The sequence below is a fragment of the Salmo salar genome, chromosome 02 (genome assembly GCF_965601325.2).
Source record: "Salmo salar chromosome 02, fSalSal1, whole genome shotgun sequence".
In the NCBI taxonomy this organism is placed as follows: Eukaryota; Metazoa; Chordata; class Actinopteri; order Salmoniformes; family Salmonidae; genus Salmo; species Salmo salar.
In genome coordinates, this window is record NC_138292.1 from 21,883,641 (window position 1) to 21,902,725 (window position 19,085).

At 43.9% G+C, this 19,085-nt stretch overlaps 1 protein-coding gene across 2 annotated transcripts; it reads right to left on the minus strand.

The window, feature by feature from the left end:
• Positions 1 to 2: 2 nt before the first annotated feature.
• On the minus strand, positions 3 to 16,353 carry LOC106576890 (C-Jun-amino-terminal kinase-interacting protein 4). Of its 2 annotated transcripts, none has more exons than XM_014154427.3 (28): positions 16,199 to 16,353; positions 13,476 to 13,853; positions 13,124 to 13,318; positions 12,829 to 12,949; positions 12,295 to 12,365; positions 12,050 to 12,117; positions 11,824 to 11,893; positions 11,557 to 11,732; positions 10,976 to 11,241; positions 10,573 to 10,630; positions 10,170 to 10,322; positions 10,011 to 10,050; positions 9,762 to 9,889; positions 9,584 to 9,637; positions 9,085 to 9,225; positions 8,736 to 8,871; positions 6,939 to 7,025; positions 6,784 to 6,831; positions 6,097 to 6,238; positions 5,847 to 5,889; positions 5,661 to 5,741; positions 5,449 to 5,516; positions 3,198 to 3,346; positions 2,931 to 3,102; positions 2,610 to 2,723; positions 2,406 to 2,504; positions 1,349 to 1,453; positions 3 to 1,273 (listed from the first exon to the last, which is right to left on the minus strand). In XM_014154427.3, the coding sequence occupies exons 2-28, from the start codon at positions 13,572 to 13,574 to the stop codon at positions 1,164 to 1,166; spliced, it is 2,994 nt and encodes a 997-aa protein (XP_014009902.2). In that variant the 5' UTR covers positions 13,575 to 13,853; positions 16,199 to 16,353; the 3' UTR covers positions 3 to 1,163. The 2 variants fall into 2 exon arrangements, with proteins under 2 accessions (XP_014009902.2, XP_045555839.2); XM_045699883.2 differs by having other exon boundaries at positions 9,013 to 9,225.
• Between the last annotated feature and the right edge of the window lie 2,732 nt (positions 16,354 to 19,085).

Sequence of the window (19,085 nt, forward strand, 5' to 3'; positions counted from 1 at the left end):
TCTTTTATGAAAGTATTTCCCAAAGTTTATTTTTCATAGATTTAAGTAGATACATAGATTCTTGCATAGAGTCCAGTTATGATTAACATTTTCAGACATGAATCACACACATAAACACACTTTCAAATACTGCATAAAATACTTTTAAGTATCTTTTGAGGCTTCCACTCCCTTATCGCTCTGCAAATGAAAACTTACATTTTTTTGTTTTAACAAACCATTTGTGTTTCACAAAGTCATGACGAGCAGACATAAGATAATTTCTCTGGGATCTTTAAGAGGATTAGCCAATCATTTCAAAAGATTTAAGAGACACACACACACACACACACACACACGATAATAAAGTGCAATTACGCTGTAGATTTACCCAGCATGCAATGGGAACTGAAGGCCAGGGTCTTATGCAACAATAGTTATTAGGAACCCAGCAGCTTCAACACTACATCTCAGTATCAATGTAAACAAGTTTGAACAAGGGTATAATGACCTTGTGCCAACGTCATGGAATGATATGCTACTGAGTGTGCATCTTTTGTGGTTAAAACAAACCCAAACTATTCTTAACTGACCAACCAAAAGTCAGAGATGATGACTCTTACTGTAAAATACTTTGCTACAGTGATGATGATATATACATTTGAGTCATTTAGCACACGCTCTTATCCAGAGCGATTTACAGGAGCAATTAGGGTTAAGCGCCTTGCTCATGTGCACAGACCAATTTTTGACCTAGTCGGCTCAGGTTTTGAAACCAGCGATCTTTGGGTTACTGGCCCAACGCTCTTAACCGCTAGGCTACCTGCTGCCCATATATGATTACCATGATGAGGAAACATGTTTCACAAAAAACACAAAACATTGTACAATGACCAATCTCACAGCAACGATTGTCAAATCACATTAAGGCACACATCGAGGAGACTGGCTTAACCAGGTGAAAGGTTTAGTCAAGGGGATGAGGGTAGCAACTGGATAACAGAGTGAGACAAGAAGGATTAAGCTGTGATGTCTTAATTTAATCCCAAGATTCTAGAACAAATATCCAAATGGAACTCCTAGTGAATGAAGCCCATTAAAACATGGCTCCCATTTGTACTTCCTGGTCTCTTGTATGACATCTCTGTCTAATCCTTCCTTGTCTCATTCTAGACTGGATGTGGTCAAAGGGCGGAGCTGGGCAGGGAGGGGGTGGGGCTCTGCCAGATGATCATGTGACTGCGGTCTGATCGCAGCGGGGCAGCTTCGGGTGCGCCGTCATTCGCGTCGTCGCCTGGGAAAGGTAAGAGGGAGACAGAGTCAGTCAGACAACCACTCTAATGACAACCACGTGATATCCTCAACTCACCGATGCGGAAGTTGATGTAGCCCTCTCCTCCACTGAGGATGAGCTGAGAGGTAGAGACTAGAGTCACAGCACCGCCTCCTATTGTAGAGGAGCTGGTCCCACAGCCTGGGGAACACAGATATAGAATACTAATAACCATGTAATAACTGCATAGTATCACAATATAATACTGTCGAATAACTATGCAATAACTGCATAGTAGCACAATGTCTAATAACTATGTAATAACTACATAGTATTTAATACTGTAGAACAGGGCTATTCAACTACATTCCTACTGGTTAATTTTAGGGGGGACGGACATTTTCCACATGCAATTAATCTTCGGAAGAATTGTATAAAAAAAGCAACGCATATCACCAATAAAGCAATTTTCTTCAAATTAAATGTTGCTAAAAGTAATTAGGAAAGAAGTGGAGGGCGCTCAGCCAACGTGAGTCGAGGTGCAGCCCAAAAATGCTCATCATTGAAAAGGAAGTCACAACACTCGCTCATCATTTTAACTAGTAAAAGCTTCTTACACGTAATTAGGTCATTTTAAAATCTGAAAACTAAGCATCTTAATAAAGAACACAAAGATATGTAAAATCAGGTGATGCCAAATTCCAGTCTGAGGGACGGAAGCTTTGAATTAATTCCCCACAGTCATTAGGTGCATTTATTTGTCCCACTCCCTTCTAACAAGTCCTTGTGAGCATCAGAGAGGGAAACAGAAGGCATGTAGTGTTCCTGAGAGTCGTAGCTTTCACGAATGGGGTCATAACATGTTGTAGCTTAAACCGTTGAAACACTAGAGCCAAATTCATATGAAGAAAAAATTATCAACATGCCACATAAGTGCTAGAAACCACAAAAAAACCACATTATAGACAACCACCATAGTGCTTGTCATTTTGACGTTGAACGTCGGATTTTGGAGGGGATTTTTTTTGTAGATCTTTGATTAATGTTCAGAATTGATCAAAGAACCAGGGGCCGCCAGTTGAATAGCCCTGCTGTAGAATAACTGCATTGTTACACAACAGTGAATGAATGAACAACGATAGAAGATTTTCACCAGGTGCAGCAATGATGAACTTGACAGCCTGGCGGTGTCCATGGTAACACAGTTGTGCTGCCGCCAAAGAGCAGTATGGTATAGAGGCAGACTCTGAACCTATGGAACGCAGAGAAGAAGACAGTTGTCATTTGACCAGTGTAAGGGCATTATCTCTCAGGTGATTCTGTTGTTGACCTCTGTGGGCCAGAGGTTAGTACTCACTGAGAGACACAGGGATGGAGAAGATGGCGCCACTTCCTGTTCCCACCCACAGCCGGCCAGAGATGACGGTGAGGGAGGAGATCTGCAGCGGGGAGAGAGACAAGAAGGCAGGGCCTGGAGAAGAGAGACCAACAGTCAGGAGCTTATCCATTCAAGCAGAGTAGGTTCAGTTTTTGGGTTGAGGAGGTAAGGGTTGAAGCCAAAATTGAAGAAAATGTATTCAAAGTTGAACATTAACTTCTATGTGGGCCATTACATGCTCATATCAGCAATATAAACATGAACAGATTCATGAACTGAGAATCCTGTTCCTGCTCCTACCCAGTGTTTTGGTGACCAGAGGGGTGAGATCCACATCCTGCAGGAGCCGGCCAGTGGACCAATCGAAAAGCCTGAGTGTAGGGTCGAGCCGGCAGGACGTCCACACACCACTTCCTGCCGCACACAGGAAACGCACCTGCTGCTCACTGCGCTCCGAGACGGTTAAAGTTTGCTGAAAGAGAGCGGTGGGAAATATAGACAAAATAATACAAAGTACAAACCATTCTGAATTCACACACAATATTTTCAGGTTCGTCAAACTCTTACCTCCACTTTTCTATTCTCGACATCGACCACATGAACCCGATTCCAATATCCTACCCATAAGCACGCCCCCTTCGCTAGGCAACAGCGAATGGGCTGCAGTGGAGTTGATCCCAGAGGCAAAACCTCATGTGATTGGAGATTCCATCCACCTGTCAAATATAGTGGTGATTAGTCATCGTCAGTCTCTTACAATTACATTTTAGTCATTTAGCAGACGCTCTTATCCAGTGAGTGCATACATTTCATTTCATGCATTTTTTTTTTTGTACTGGCCCCCCGTGGGAATCGAACCCACAACCCTGGCGTTGCACACACCATGCTCTACCAACTGAGCCACAGGTTGTATGTGGTCATGGATAGATGGAATACAGTTTGTCAAATTGACGTAATTTCTTTGCATTTTAGCTAACCCTATTCTTAAACTGAACCTAATTATCCTAACCGGCTATGCTAATTCTCTTAACCTGCTGCGTAAGTTCTCCTAACCTGCTACGAAAAGTCAATTCTGACATACAATGGTTCTGGCTAGAAGGGATACAGTTTATCTCAAACTTAAATGGTACCACTTCTTCCCTACTTTCCTTCATATGCACTGATATGATCCTGACAGGAACCTGACCTGAACCTGACAGTAACCTGACCTGATCCTGACAGTAGCCTGACCTGATCCTGACAGTAGCCTGACCTGATCCTGACAGTAGCCTGACCTGATCCTGACAGTAGCCTGACCTGATCCTGACAGTAGCCTGATCCTGAGAGTAGCCTGATCCTGAGAGTAGCCTGATCTGATCCTGACCTCATCCTGACAGTAACCTGATCCTGACAGTAAAGTGATCTGATCCGGACAGGAACCTGATCTGATCCTGACAGTAGCCTGATCTGATCCTGACAGTAGCCTGATCTGATCCTGACAGTAGCCTGATCTGATCCTGACAGTAGCCTGACCTGATCCTGACAGGAACCTGACAGTAGCCTGACAGGAACCTGACAGGAGCCTGACCTGATCCTGACAGGAGCCTGACCTGATCCTGACAGTAGCCCGACAGTAGCCTGACAGTAGCCCGACAGTAGCCTGACCTGAACCTGACAGTAGCCTGACCTGATCCTGACAGGAACCTGACCTGATCCTGACAAGAACCTGACCTGATCCTGACAAGAACCTGACAAGAATCTGACAAGAACCTGACCTGATCCTAACAGTAACCTGACCTGATCCTGACAGTAACCTGACCTGATCCTGGCCTGATCATGACAGTAGCCTGACCTGATCCTGACAGTAGCCCGACAGTAGCCTGACCTGAACCTGACAGAAGCCTGACCTGATCCTGACAGGAACCTGACCTGATCCTGACAGGAACCTGACCTGATCCTGACAGGAACCTGACCTGATCCTGACAAGAACCTGACCTGATCCTGACAAGAACCTGACAAGAACCTGACCTGATCCTAACAGTAACCTGACCTGATCCTGACAGTAGCCTGATCTGATCCTGACAGTAGCCTGATCTGATCCTGACAGTAGCCTGACCTGATCCTGACAGTAGCCTGACCTGATCCTGACAGGAACCTGACCTGATCCTGACAAGAACCTGACCTGATCCTGACAAGAACCTGACCTGATCCTGACAAGAACCTGACAAGAATCTGACAAGAACCTGACCTGATCCTAACAGTAACCTGACCTGATCCTGACAGTAACCTGACCTGATCCTGGCCTGATCATGACAGTAGCCTGACCTGATCCTGACAGTAGCCTGACAGGAATCTGATCTGATCCAGACAGGAATCTGATCCTGACAGTAACCTGACCTGATCCTGACGGTAGCCTGACCTGATCCTGACCTGATCCTGACAGTAGCCTTGACCTGATCCTGACAGTAACCTGACCTGATCCTGACAGTAACCTGACCTGATCCTGACAGTAACCTGACCTGATCCTGACAGTAACCTGACCTGATCCTGACAGTAACCTGACCTGATCCTGACAGTAGCCTGACCTGATCCTGACAGTAGCCTGACCTGATCCTGACAGTAACCTGACCTGATCCTGACAGTAACCTGACCTGATCCTGACAGTAACCTGACCTGATCCTGACAGTAACCTGACCTGATCCTGACAGTAACCTGACCTGATCCTGACAGTAACCTGACCTGATCCTGACAGTAACCTGACCTGATCCTGACAGTAACCTGACCTGATCCTGACAGTAACCTGACCTGATCCTGACAGTAACCTGAGAGGGGGAATTACCTGGGTTGTGCGAGAAGAATGCAAGCGTCCCATTGGCAAATCCAGCAATGACTTGACCCTGTGAATACCTGAAAGGTTTAGAGTTGAAAGTAAACAAAGACAAAACATGCAATATTCAAACTGGTACACAATTATCCTTTCAGATTTAGTCATCCAAGTGTCCAACTGTAGGGGCTCGCGGTCTATATCGGACTGGGTACAGATGTACTCACGTGAGAGAGTGCACACCCTCAGACAGAGAGATAGACTGCAGACAGCGCCTCCTAGCTGTGGATGCGGAGTGGACCAATACACTGGGAATGGAGGGAGAAAGAGAAAAAGAGAGGAGAGGGAGAATGAGCAACTGTCAATTGTTTAACATATCATGGAACAGCATGGTTCTGATTTCCACACCTCACCTTCCTTCCTGAGTTCCAATCCACACAGTTCCTGAGGTCTCACCTGATGACACAGAAACAGAACAGAGACGGTAAGCTGATAGCATTGCCAGTGTTTAAAGCATTGTTAATGGAACTAACTAGTTGAGTGATGTTTTGGAAATGATGGTGGCTATGGTTAACAAGTCTACAGAAATCTAAAATTGGTAAGCTGATCCTAGATCTGTGCCCACGGGTAACTTTTACCCGGAGAGTAATAGATAGCACTGACCAGTAGGGGGCACAGCACAGATGCATAGGGCGGGCGAGGTGGGCGGGAGGCTGAACTGATCCAGCACCGTATTGGACCGTGCAGGGTTGATCACTGTGACATCACTACTGGAGGCGGGACCAGAGACCACCCACACAGCACACTGACAGAGTGGATGGAAGAGAGAGGAGTGATGCCTACTACTGAAAAATGACAGCTCAACCCCTAGCCCAGTGTTTCCCAAACTCGGTCTTGGAGACTCCAAGGGGTGCACGTTTTGGTTTTTGCCCTAGCACTGCACAGCGGATTCATATAATCAAAGCTTAGTGATGAGTTGATCATTTGAATCAGCTGTGTGGTGCTAGGGCAAAAACCAAAACCTCTTGGGGTCCCCAGGACCGAGCTGGGGAAACACTGCCCTAGCCCCTACCCACTAGGCATTTCTGTGTAGACCTAAAAGGATGGGTGTAAACAGTATTCTAAACAACATGGTTCCATCTAGCCTGTCAGTGGACATGGAGCTACTACCATATTGATTCTACCTATCAAACCTCTCAGATCTACAAGAAGTGCCAGTAAGAGCTAGGGGTTGATTTGGCATTGAGAAAACCATTGGCATGACATGGTCTGAAAATGGTGGTTAGATGGTACTGCAAGTGGTAGTTACTGTGACTAGAACTAGTAATTTGATGGTAACGACCACCTTACCGTTGTCTCGCCTGAGATCTCAGGTGTGACAGCAACAGCACAGTTTAGCTACAGAGAGAAAACACAAGTTAGGGACTGTCTTCTGGGAAAAGACTGTCTGGGTTAAAAACCATAGCACTGATTGTATAGACATGTTTGTGAATAGTATGTCCTACCTTGGCTGTAGAATCTCTCTGGTCCAGCAGTCTGAGCTGCACTAGGACAGGCACATCTTTGGGCTCAGGGGTCCGATCTGAGGAATCCTGCAATAATCCCACACAATATACTGTATATACCAGATTAAGGGTTGTGTCTACTCACCTCTGAAGTAAATACTGTGTTTACTTACAGTGTCTTCAGAAAGTATTCACACCCCTTGACTTTTTCCACATTTAGTTGTGTTACTGCCTGAATTTAAAATGGATTCAGTTGAGATTGTGTGTCACTGATCTACACATAATACCCCATGTCACAGTGGAATTATACAAATAAAAACATTTAAAGCTGAAATGTCTTGAGTTAATATGTATTCAACCCCTTTGGTATGGCAAACCTAAATAAGTTAAGGAGTAAAAGTGTTGCTTAACAAGTCACATAACTTGCATGGATTCACTCTGTGTGCATTCTGTTTTGAATGACTACTCCATCTCTGTACCCCACACATACAGTTATCTGTAAGGTCCCTCAGTAGAGTAGTGAATTTTAAGCACCGATTCAACCACAAAGACCAGGGAGCAACAACAACAAAAAAGCGGGCATTGAGCATCCCTCTGAGCATGGAGAAGTTATTAATTACACTTTGGATGGTGTATCAATACACCCAGTAACTACAAAGATACAGGCGTACTTCCTAACTCAGTCGCCGGAGAAGAAGGAAACCACTCAGGGATTTCACCACGAGGCCAATGGTGATTTTAAACATTTACTGGCTGTGATAGGAGAAAACTGAGGATGGATTAACAACATTGTAGTTACTCCACAATACTAACCTAAATGACAGAGAGAAATGAGGAAGCCTGTACAGAATAAAAATAGTCCAAAACATGCATCCTGTTTGCTATAAGGCACTAAAGTAATACTGTAAAACATGCATCCCATTTGCTATAAGGCACTAAACTAATATTGGAAAACATGCATCCTATTTGCTATAAGGCACTAAAGTAATACTGGAAAACATGCGGCAAAGAAATTCATTTTTTGTTCTGAATACGAAGCATTATGTTTTGGGGCAAATCCAAAACAACACATAACTGAGTACCACTCTTCATATTCTCAAGCATGGTGGTGGCTGCATCATGTTATGGGTATGATTGTCATCTGCAAGGACGAGGGAGTTTTTTAGGATAAAAACATTTATGTAATAGAGCTAAGCACAGGCAAAATCCTAGAGGAAAACCTGGTTCAGTCTGCTTTCCAACAGACATTGGGAGACAAATTCACCTTTCAGCAGGACAATAACCTAAAACACAAGGCCAAATATACACTGGAGTTGCTTACCAAGATGACATTGAATGTTCCTGGGTGGCCTAGTTACAGATTTGACTTAAATAAGCCAAAGCTTTAAAATGTCTGTCTAGGAATGATCAACAACCAACTTGACAGAGCTTGAAGAAGTTTTAAAAGAATAATAAATGGGCAAATATTGCACAATCCAGGTGTGCAAAGCTCTTAGATTTAGCCAAAAACACTATTTATAATCTCGCTGCAATCGCTGCCCAAGGTGATTCTAACATCTATTGACTCAGGGGTTGAATACTTACGTAATCAAGATAGATTAGTGTTTTATTTTCCATAAATGTTTTACAAGTATTATAATTTTTCTCCCACTTTGACATTACAGATTATTGTTTGTAGATTGTTGACAAAAAATGACAGTTAAATCTATTTTAATACCACTTTGTAACCCAACAAAATGTGGAAAAGGGGTGTGAATACTTTCTGAAGGCACTGTATGTGTGTGTATGCATGTTCACCTGTGTGTGTGACAGCGGCATGCTCCAGCCGTGAACCTGGCGTTTTCCCAGGGTTCCCCAGACATGGGAGCGGATGTCTCTGTACAGCTCCCTCCTCCTGACCCGCGGAGACAGGGCTGTAGCAGGGGAGGCACCACTGGAAGGAAGTGGGAAGAGGAAGAACAGAGGGGAAGAGGGGGCAGTGGGTGAGAGAGTGGTTTAAAAAGATGTACTGTTTTGTGATAGTTACTAATGTAACCTATGGTAGTAGATGAGGTGAGTTCACTTCAAACCTTACAATGTAAAGCACTTTGAGCAGTTGGAAAGAGCTCCAAAGACATGTAATCCCATTATCATCATATCAACGTACTCTGTCTGAGTCGTACTGACAGCCAGTTGCCGTGGAGACCCCATTGGTGAGTGAGTGAGGGACGGGGACGTCGGCAGGGCCAGCGCTAGAGCAGCAGATGGAACCAAGGGGTTCTTGTTCAGGCCAAACAAACGGTTGAATCTTGAACGGACAGAGAGACAGTTAATGGTTAATTTGACTGCAATGGACCAAAAACTCTGCCCACCTCACAGGAATACAATAACTCTTACACATAACTTTCCCATAGGCACTCTGGTCATGTGCTTGGGCTATAGACTGTGTAGCCACAGGTAAATATGAACAGCTATTGAGTTAAATGTTGTGAAGTCAGGGGTCAGAGCCAGGCCCAGGACAAATATGTGTGGTTGTGTGCCTGTAACCAGTTCAAGGTTTAAAGTGGAGAAAGTGGTTAACAGCATCTGTGGACTACTTTACTGGAATAATTGCCAAATTAAAAAGTTGTATTTCCCTTCCTGATTCTTCACTCCCTCGCTCTCACCTTCTCCACACACTAGTCCTCTCTCTCTCCGTGATTCTCTCTTCTTGGGTGGCCCTGAAAAGAAGGGATGACTGATGTGAGATTGACAGAAATTAGTTATTCCCTTCTCCCTTTTCTACAGGACTATGAAACCTCCTGTCTGTCTACTTCCATGGGGGAGACAGGCAGGTATGGTTACCGAATGGCCTGACTGCGTCTTACAGCCTCCTGCAGCTCAAACAAACGCTCCTTATACTGGTTCTTCTCCATGACAACACGGGACATCTCCGAACGAGAGAACCGACGCAGCGATATGGGCAGGGAGGACTATGGGTAACAGATTAACATTCTAGTTAGAGTACATCAAGTCCATTAGAGAAACGAAAAAAAAGTTACAACACATCTATTAGCAGAATATAAAGAGACAACACAAAGAAAGCCCTCTTACATCATCATCTGATTGATTTGCTTCCAGTTCTTTCCGAAGTCTACATAAAAGCAGAAACACACGCCATCAATGAATCACACCACATGAACAAATATTGTTTGTATACCTTTGTTGTCTCATTCTGCCAACCATCAACGACCTGACACTAGAGTTGTGTACCTCTTGGTTTCCTCCTCCATCTCCTTCATCCTTCCCTCCAATCGGGTGACAGTCTCCTGGCAGGAAGTCACCTCCACCTTAAGAGCTGACCTCTCATTGGTCAGCTCCTCCACACGAGAGATCAGTGCTTTCCGGGCCGCATTCACTAACTCACTGGAAGAGGTAGAGGGAGATAATGTAAGAGTGAGTGAGAGAAAATGAATGAGAGAGAAAAAAGTGAGTAAATACAGTAAACAAAGGATCCATTGTGCCCAGTTTTACTTCAGGCCCAATGTGCACTCTGTCAACATATCTAAATGAAACAGAGGCATAGTGAATGGTAAGCCCCCTACACACAGAGTTAGTCACACAGGACTAATCATGGTAGGGTAATAATAACGGTGGGATAAACGCGGGGACTTACTGGGTGTGTTTCAGGTCCTCATACTGAGAAAGAATCTCCTCAAACTGGTCGGTGCTGCCTGCACAGACAAGAAAAAACAAACAGTTCTCACCACAAATAGCATTAACCCATATCTTAACCCTAAGTCAAGCCTTTTCAGAACAACTAGCTTGTAATTGCTCACGCCAGATCTCATGACATTGACACTTTAGTCCAGTCTAACTAGTGCCTACTGCCCAGCACTGCCTATGATACACCCTCCATCTGCCTCAGCTCTTTCCCCCTAGCCTTCCTCTGGCTGTAAAATAGAGGTTGTATGTATTTTAAGAGAGCAAAGGGCATACGTTTCATCTTATGTGAACAACCAGTGCAGTGTTTCACTGCAAACAGGGGGCGTAGGTGTACCCTTGCCTAATGGCCATACCTCTGACACTGGCCCCCTGGTCCACACTCTCTATGTATTCCCGACTCAGCTCTGACAGCTCTGAGAACACAGATTCCGTGTTCCTTAGCTCCCATTCCAGACTATCCATATCCTCCTCCTCATCCTCCTTCTCCTGCTTTGCTCCTTCCTCTTTTTTCTCCTCCTCCTCCTCTCCTTCCTTCTCCTCCACCTCCTTAATTTCTTCCCCCATGCTGGTCTTGGTCTCGTCTCTGACTGGCTCTTTGGCGTCTGCTCGGACCGGGGTGCTAGGGAACATGGGTAATAGAGAAAAGGTTGGGAGGGGGCAGTGAGTGTCCATTTGTAAAGTGTGTGTTGGGGAGATGTCCCATCAAGAGTCTTTCTGAACCATGACAGACCTATGAAGGGAAGTAGTCTGATTTACAGTTAACTAGTTGTGGCTGAGTTGGTTTATGGTTATGAATGTGTAAAAGAGAAGCTTTCATGGTAATGCAATAAAGTCAGTCCAGTTCATCTTGCAATGTAATCACACACATACAGGAATTTGTAAGTCGCTCTGGATAAGAGTGTCTGCTAAATTACGTAAATGTAAATGTACATACCTGGCCTTCATAAGGCCATGAAACTTTGCCAGCTCAGGGGTGGAGCTTATGATGTCATTGATGAAGGACGCATCTCTGTCTGGCTTTACGACAATGTCAATCCCTCTATTGTCCTTGGTTACCGGTTCTTCCAACAGGAAAGAATTAGGAGGTGTTTCTGGCCTTTGATCAGTTAGCTGGAAAAGGGGAGGAGTCAGTAAGGACAACTTCCGTAGAAATATACTACTGCTACAAGACAGAACAGAGGTTATCAAATCTGAGACGTACCTCCTGCCCGCTAACACAGGATTCTGACTGGCCCTGGGTAGATTGTGAATTCTTGGAGCGCACATGGTTACTAAAGACAGACAGGGCCCGTTGTGACATCATAATGCAGTGAAAATCAGAAACCATCAAATGAATGTACCACAGTGAAAGATTTCTTTAGAATGTAAAGACTGCATACCGTTCCATGTTGTTGTAGTCATATTAACTGAATTGAGTGGTGGCTAACCTTAGTGGAGATCCCTCTCTCTCTAGATCCCTTTTCCTCTCCAGCAGATCCTTATAACTGAGCACCAACTGAGAGAGAGTGAGAGAATGTGAAAATGGAGAGAGAAAAAGAGGGACAACAAGGGAGGGACAGCGGCGAATAATAAAATACATTTCCAATGATGGACAGAAGCTGTTACTGATAGAAGAGTACACAGACGTTGAGTCCCAAACAACCTCGTCAGTCTAAACATGCTGTCGTCTGACCTTGTTGTGAGTGTGCTTCAGTGTGTTCAACTCTCTGCCCAGTCCAGCCCTCTGTTCCTCCAAGGCCACCACTGTCACAGAAACAACACACAGTAGCAATTAGCATCACATACAGTACAGTATGTCTCAATGACCAGGGTCCCAGTCTGATTCTGCCGTAGCCTACTTGCCATGGTCTTACCAAACATCCTCAGTTTGTAACACAAAGGATGTGAATGAAGGAAGTGAATATAAAATCATCTACACGGACATGAAGACGGTAAGCATAAAGAGAGAGAGAGAAATAGATAGAGATTGTTACAACACTGTACATAGTGATAATAGAACATTTGAAACGTCTTTATTCTTTTGAAACTTCTGTGAGTGTACTGTTTACTGTTCATTTCTGATTGTTTACTTCACTTTTGTTTATTATCTATTTCACTTGCTTTGGCAATGTAAACATGTGTTTCCCATGCCAATAAAGCCCTTTGAATTGAAATTGAGAGAGAGAGGGAGGAAGCAATGGACACCTAGACCCAGTCAGACACTCACATTGGTCAGCCTGCTCTCTGGCCTTTATCTCCAGTTCTTTTTCCCTCCTCTCTCTCTCTTTCTCTCTTCCCCTCATCGTCCTCCGCTCCTGCTCAATCTGGTCATCCAACTCCAGATACCGCTAAAGGCAAAAAACAAACATTTATTAAAATGAATTAAACTATATGAAACTTTTTAATCAACATCCTGAATTGACTGAGTTGAAAAGGAATCGACCCCAAACCCTGACTCCATATCACATTAGCATAAATAAAATAAAAAAATATAATCCATAAACACTTCCATCCCCTCTCACCTCCTGGCTCTCTCTCCTCAGTAGTTTCTCACTCTGGTATCTCTCCAACAGCTCATCTCTCTCTCCTTTCTCTCTCTCAGCCTCCTCCTCCCTCTCTCTGAGCTGGGCTCTGCAGCTGGCCAGGCCCTCCAGGACCCATACAAGGATGGGCACCAGGGACTCCACAACCCCTACGCCATGGGTCTCTATCACTGTCTGTAGCAGGGAAGGAGGGATGGGGGTGTAGTATCAGATGAGTGTGGGTGGTGATGGAGAAGAGACAGAGGAATGAAAAGCCAGCTAGGAGAAAGAGAGGCAGGAAAGGGGCGATAGAACAGAAAGCAGTTGAGTGGTGGATGTGATGTGTTTTTACCTGTAGTTCTGAGTACAGTTTCCCGGCCTCTTCACTCACAATGTCAGGGTCCAGATCCAGCTCCCCAGACCCACACAGGATACTCTCTCCACACTCCATCCCTCTCTATCTCTCTGTCTATAAGCGAATGGGTCTCAGCTGATATGAGTATATGAACTGTGTGCCTGTCAATACACTTCTACCTCATATATAAATACCTACCCACCTAGTTTATCTAGACCTCTCACACTCATGTCTACTCCAATTTCCTCCAGCTCTCTACTGTACATGGTCCTTCCTCCATTTCTACAGTAAATGACCCCCCTATTCCCCTTAATGCCTCTTCCTCTGCTCTAGCCGTAGATGTAGCTAATAGCAGGGGGGGGTTTGGTGCCCATTCTGAAAGAGAGAAAAAAAAACAGAATCATTTCTACAATGTCAGTGGAAATGTTAGGTTGTTTTTTTCTTCATTTGAGGAAATATAGGCAAGCAGGTACATACTACATTACTATTTTTAGAAGTAAAAACCCCTTCACAACAATCAAACCACCATCATCTGTTTCTCTTTCTGTTCTGTTTCCTGTCTCTCACTGTGAGGTCAAGAATGTGAACTCTAAACATAGAAGTGCTACAGTGTGTATCGAGTTAGTTACTTTATTCACACTACGAGTCTTGTCTACTTTTACATATGTCTGTTGCTCTCTCCAATAACAGGTTGTGCCTTTAGACAAGTGACCTGGCAGTATACAGAATTGGAATGACTTAACATTTAGCATTACTAAGCAAAATGACTCCATGCACGGTTAGTAAGCCTACTCCTTTTAATTCTCACACACGACTTTGCATGTTTCCCAACCTGATTTTCCCTAGCAGGCGTACCTGTCCTCCTCACAGATCCCTCCTCCTGCCACCACCAGGCTCTTAACTGGGGATGAAAACACATGACTGTACCCACTACCCTGGTCTAGGCCTCACCCCTACAGGCAGTGGATCCCAAGTAACCTAGACCAATGTCTGGGTTACTTGTCCCTGGATATGTAGATCATTGATGAGGTTTATTTCTTGTTCATTGTTATTTTAAAGTGGTGATTCTAAAGTGGTGATTCTGCTGCTGCCGGTGATTCTGTGATCCACCTCTACGCAGACGACACCATTCTGTATACTTCTGGCCCTTTGGACACTGTGTTAACTAACCTCCAGATGAGCTTCAATGCCATACAACTCTCCTTCCGTGGCCTCCAACTGCTCTTAAATGCAAGTAAAACTAAATGCATGCTCTTCAACCGATCGCTGCCCGCACCTGCCCGCCCGTCTAGCATCACTACTCTGGACGGTTCTGACTTAGAATATGTGGACAACTACAAATACCTAGGTGTCTGGATAGACTGTAAACTCTCCTTCCAGACTCACATTAAGCATCTCCAATCCAAAATGAAATCTAGAATCGGCTTCCTATTTCGCAACAAAGCCTCCTTTACTCATGCTGCCAAACATACCCTCGTAAAACTGACTATCCTACCGATCCTCGACTTCGGCGATGTCATTTACAAAATAGCCTCCAACACTCTACTCAGCAAATTGTATGCAATCTATCACAGTGCCATCCGTTTTGTCACCAAAGTCCCATATACTACCCACCACTGCGACCTGTATGCTCTCTTTGGCTTGCCCTCGCTTCATATTCGTCACCAAACCCACTGACTCCAGGTCATCTATAAGTCATTGCTAGGTAAAGCCCCGCCTTATCTCAGCTCACTGGTCACCATAGCAGCACCCACTCGTAGCATGCGCTCCAGCAGGTATATTTCACTGGTCACCCCCAAAGCGAATTCCTCATTTGGCCACCTTTCCTTCCAGTTCTCGGCTGCCAATGACTGGAACGAACTGCAAAAATCACTGAAGCTGGAGTCTCATATCTCCCTCACTAGCTTTAAGCACAAGCTGTCAGAGCAGCTCACAGATCACTGCACCTGTACATAGCTCATCTGTAAACAGCCCATCCAACTACATCATCCCCATACTGTTATTTATTTTTGCTCCTTTGCAACCTAGTATCTCTACTTGCACATCTATCACTCCAGTGTTTAATTGCTATATTGTAATTATTTAGCCACTATGGTCTATTTATTGCCTTATCTTACCTCATTTGCACACATTGCATATATACTTTTTCTATTGTATTATTGACTGTATGTTTGTTTATTCCTTGTGTAACTCCTGTGTTGTTGTTTGTGTCGCACTGCTTTGCTTTATCTTGGCCAGGTCGCAGTTGTAAATGAGAACTTGTTCTCAACTAACCTACCTGGTTAAATAAAGGTGAAATAAAATAAAAACAAAAATAAAGTAACTGTCAGATTATTAGGCAGTCTGTCCTCCAAAACGATTCAGACTGTACAAACATTTACCACCTGTTGCTGAATAGGTCGTTCGTATTGCTGGGTACTGTAGTAGTACAAATACACGCGCGCGCGCGACAGACACAGACGATATTGAATGACAGGATCACACGGACTTCCAAAGAATAATCGACGATGCAGCCTAAGCAATAAACACCAACTCGATCTAGCCGGCCTGAAGTGCAATGACATGATGACGTCTGCGGTATAAATAAAGCATTGACTGAAAACAGTCACCTTATAGATTTTACGAGATCACCTTCATTTCATTTGGCCAACTGTTTAGCCTACTGTAGTTCGGAGAACTGAACCAAAACGTTCACTATGTCTTTTTATATGTTAACTCACCTTTGAGTCTCTTTAGTTCCCAAAACTTGTATATAATTTGTTGAAACGGGTAATATTCCAGTCGTTTACTTTGATGAAGATATCAATTACTCCTACAGCGAGTTTGAAGAAGGGGGTGTGGTTTAATTTTGACCCAGTTGACAGAATTCCAGTTCTGGCCTATCGGAGTGATAGGCTGTTCTCAGTGTCCAACCGCCGTGTAAAAGAGGCGGGACATGGCTGGTCTTGTGAGTAAAAAAGTTCCTAACTTGAACAATGACACGTGATGAGGGGAACGTTGAAGGGTTGTCAGGTGACCTGCTCTAATACCTGTCTAAACGTTTCACATAATATGACCTTTCACCCCCTTTTTCACTTACTGTTTTTCCCTGCGGTTAATCAAGTACAGTATAACTATGTGAACAATTGAACACTGCAGAAGACCAGCAGATGTTTGCAAAAACGTGGCCAGGTATCCAATTTCCTCTACGCAGTCATTCCATAGGCTTCTGTATATTAACCAGATCCAGTTGTGTTTTTTTACAGAAAATCCTGCTGACTATGCGCTGAAATTGCAGGAAAAGTTTCCTTTTTGCATAACATGAGTGACTACTGTAATAACAAATGGTTTGGGGAAGTGAAGGAAATGTGTCAGTGAAACAGTAGTCTTAGTCTTAGGCAATTCATAAGCCTTCGCATGAACTATAGAAAATGAAACTAGTTTTGAGTATTGCTAGCAAGGGCATGAAGAATGAGTACAGTAAATTCTCCAGCAGATGGAGGCAAACACACATCTGTCTTTGTCTCCTGTCTGTCTATCTGTATGTACACTGACTGTACAAAACATTAGGAACATCTTCCTACTATTGAGTTGCACCCCCTTTTGCCCTCAGAACAGCCTCAATTCATCGGGGCATGGACTCTAAAGTGTTGAAAGCGTTCCACAGGGATGCTGGCCCATGTTGACTCCAATGCTTCCCACATTTGTGTTAAATTGGCTGGATGTCCTTTGGGTGGTGGACCATTCTTGATACACACAGGAAACGGTTGAGCATTGCAATTCTTGACACACTTAAACCGGTGCGCGTGTCACCTATTACCATACCCCATTCAAAGGCACTTCAATCTTTTGTCTTGCCCATTTACCCTCTGAATGGCACACATGCACAATCCAGTCAGTCTAGATGAAGGGGAGGAGACAGGTTATAGAAGGATTTTTAAGCCTTGAGACAATTGAGACATTAAATTGATTTAACAGGTGATATCAATAAGGGGTCATAGGTTTCACTTGGATTCACCTGGTCAGTCTATGTCCTGAAAGAGCACACTCAGTGTTTTGTACACTCAGTGGCAAGAAAAAGTATGTGAACCCTTTGGAATTACCTGGATTTCTGTATAAATTGGTCATAGAATTTGATCTGATCTTCATCTAAGTCACAACAATACACAAGCAGGGTGGAAAAGTATGTGAACCCTTGGATTTGAACCCTTCTTTGGCAGCAATAACCTCAACCAAATGTTTCCTGTAGTTGTGTATCAGACCTGCACAATGGTCAGGAGGAATTTTGGACCATTCTTCTTTACAAAACTGTTTCAGTTCAGCAATATTCTTGGGATGTCTGGTGTGAACCGCTCGAGGTCATGCCACAGCATCTCAATCGGGTTGAGGTCAGGACTCTGACTGGGCCACTCCAGAAGGTGTATTTTCTTCTGTTGAAGCCATTCTGTTGTTGATTTACTTCTGTGTTTTGGGTCATTGTCCTGTTGTATCACCCAACTTCTGTTGAGCTTCAATTGGCGGACAGATAGCCTTACATTCTCCTGCAAAATGTCTTGATAAACTTGGGAATTCATTTTTCCGTCGATGATAGCAAGCTGTCCAGGCCCTTAGCCAGCAAAGCAGCCCCAAACCATGATGCTCCCTCTACCATATTTTACAGTTGGGATGAGGTTTTGATGATAGTGTGCTGTGCCTTTTTTTCTCCACACATAGTGTTGTGTGTTCCTTCCAAACAACTCAACTTTAGTTTAATCTCTCCACAGAATATTTCACCAGTAGTGCTGTGGAACATCCAGGTGCTCTTTTGCGAATTTCAGACGTGCAGCAATGTTTTTGGACATGAGTGACTTCTTCCGTGGTATCCTCCCATGAACACCATTCTTGTTTAGTGTTTTACGTATCGTAGACTTGTCAAAAGAGATGTTAGCATGTTCCAGAGATTTCTGTAAGAGCTGACTCTCTAGGATTCTTCTTAACCTCATTGAGCATTCTGTGCTGTGCTCTTGCAGTCGTATTTGCAGGATGGCCACTACTAGGGAGAGTAGCAACAGTGCTGAACTTTCTCCATTTATAGACAATTTGTCTTACCGTGGACAGATGAAGATCAAGGCTTTTAGAGATACTTTTGTAACCCTTTCCAGATTTATGCAAGTCAAAGATTCTTAATCTGAGATCTCTTTTGTTCAAGGAATTGTTCACATCAGGCAATGCTTCATGTGAATAGCAAACTCACATCTTGTGATTGTTTTTTATATTGCAGGGCTGCTCTAACCAACATCTCCAATCTCGTCTCATTGATTGGACTCCAGGTTAGCTGAGTCCTGACTCCAATTAGCTTTTGGAGAAGTCTAGCCTAGAGGTTCGCATACTTTTTCCAACCTACACTGTGAATGTTTAAATGATGTGTTCAATATAGACAAGAAAAACACAATAATTTGTGTGTTATTAGTTTAAGCACACTGTGTTTGTCTATTGTTGTAACTTAGAGGAAGATCAGATCACATTTTTGGACCAATTTATGTAGAAATCCAGGTAATTCCAAAGGGTTCACATACTTGTTCTTGCTCTTTGAGAGTCTAGTTAAGGATCATATCACCTCCACCTTACCTGACACCTTAGACCCACTAC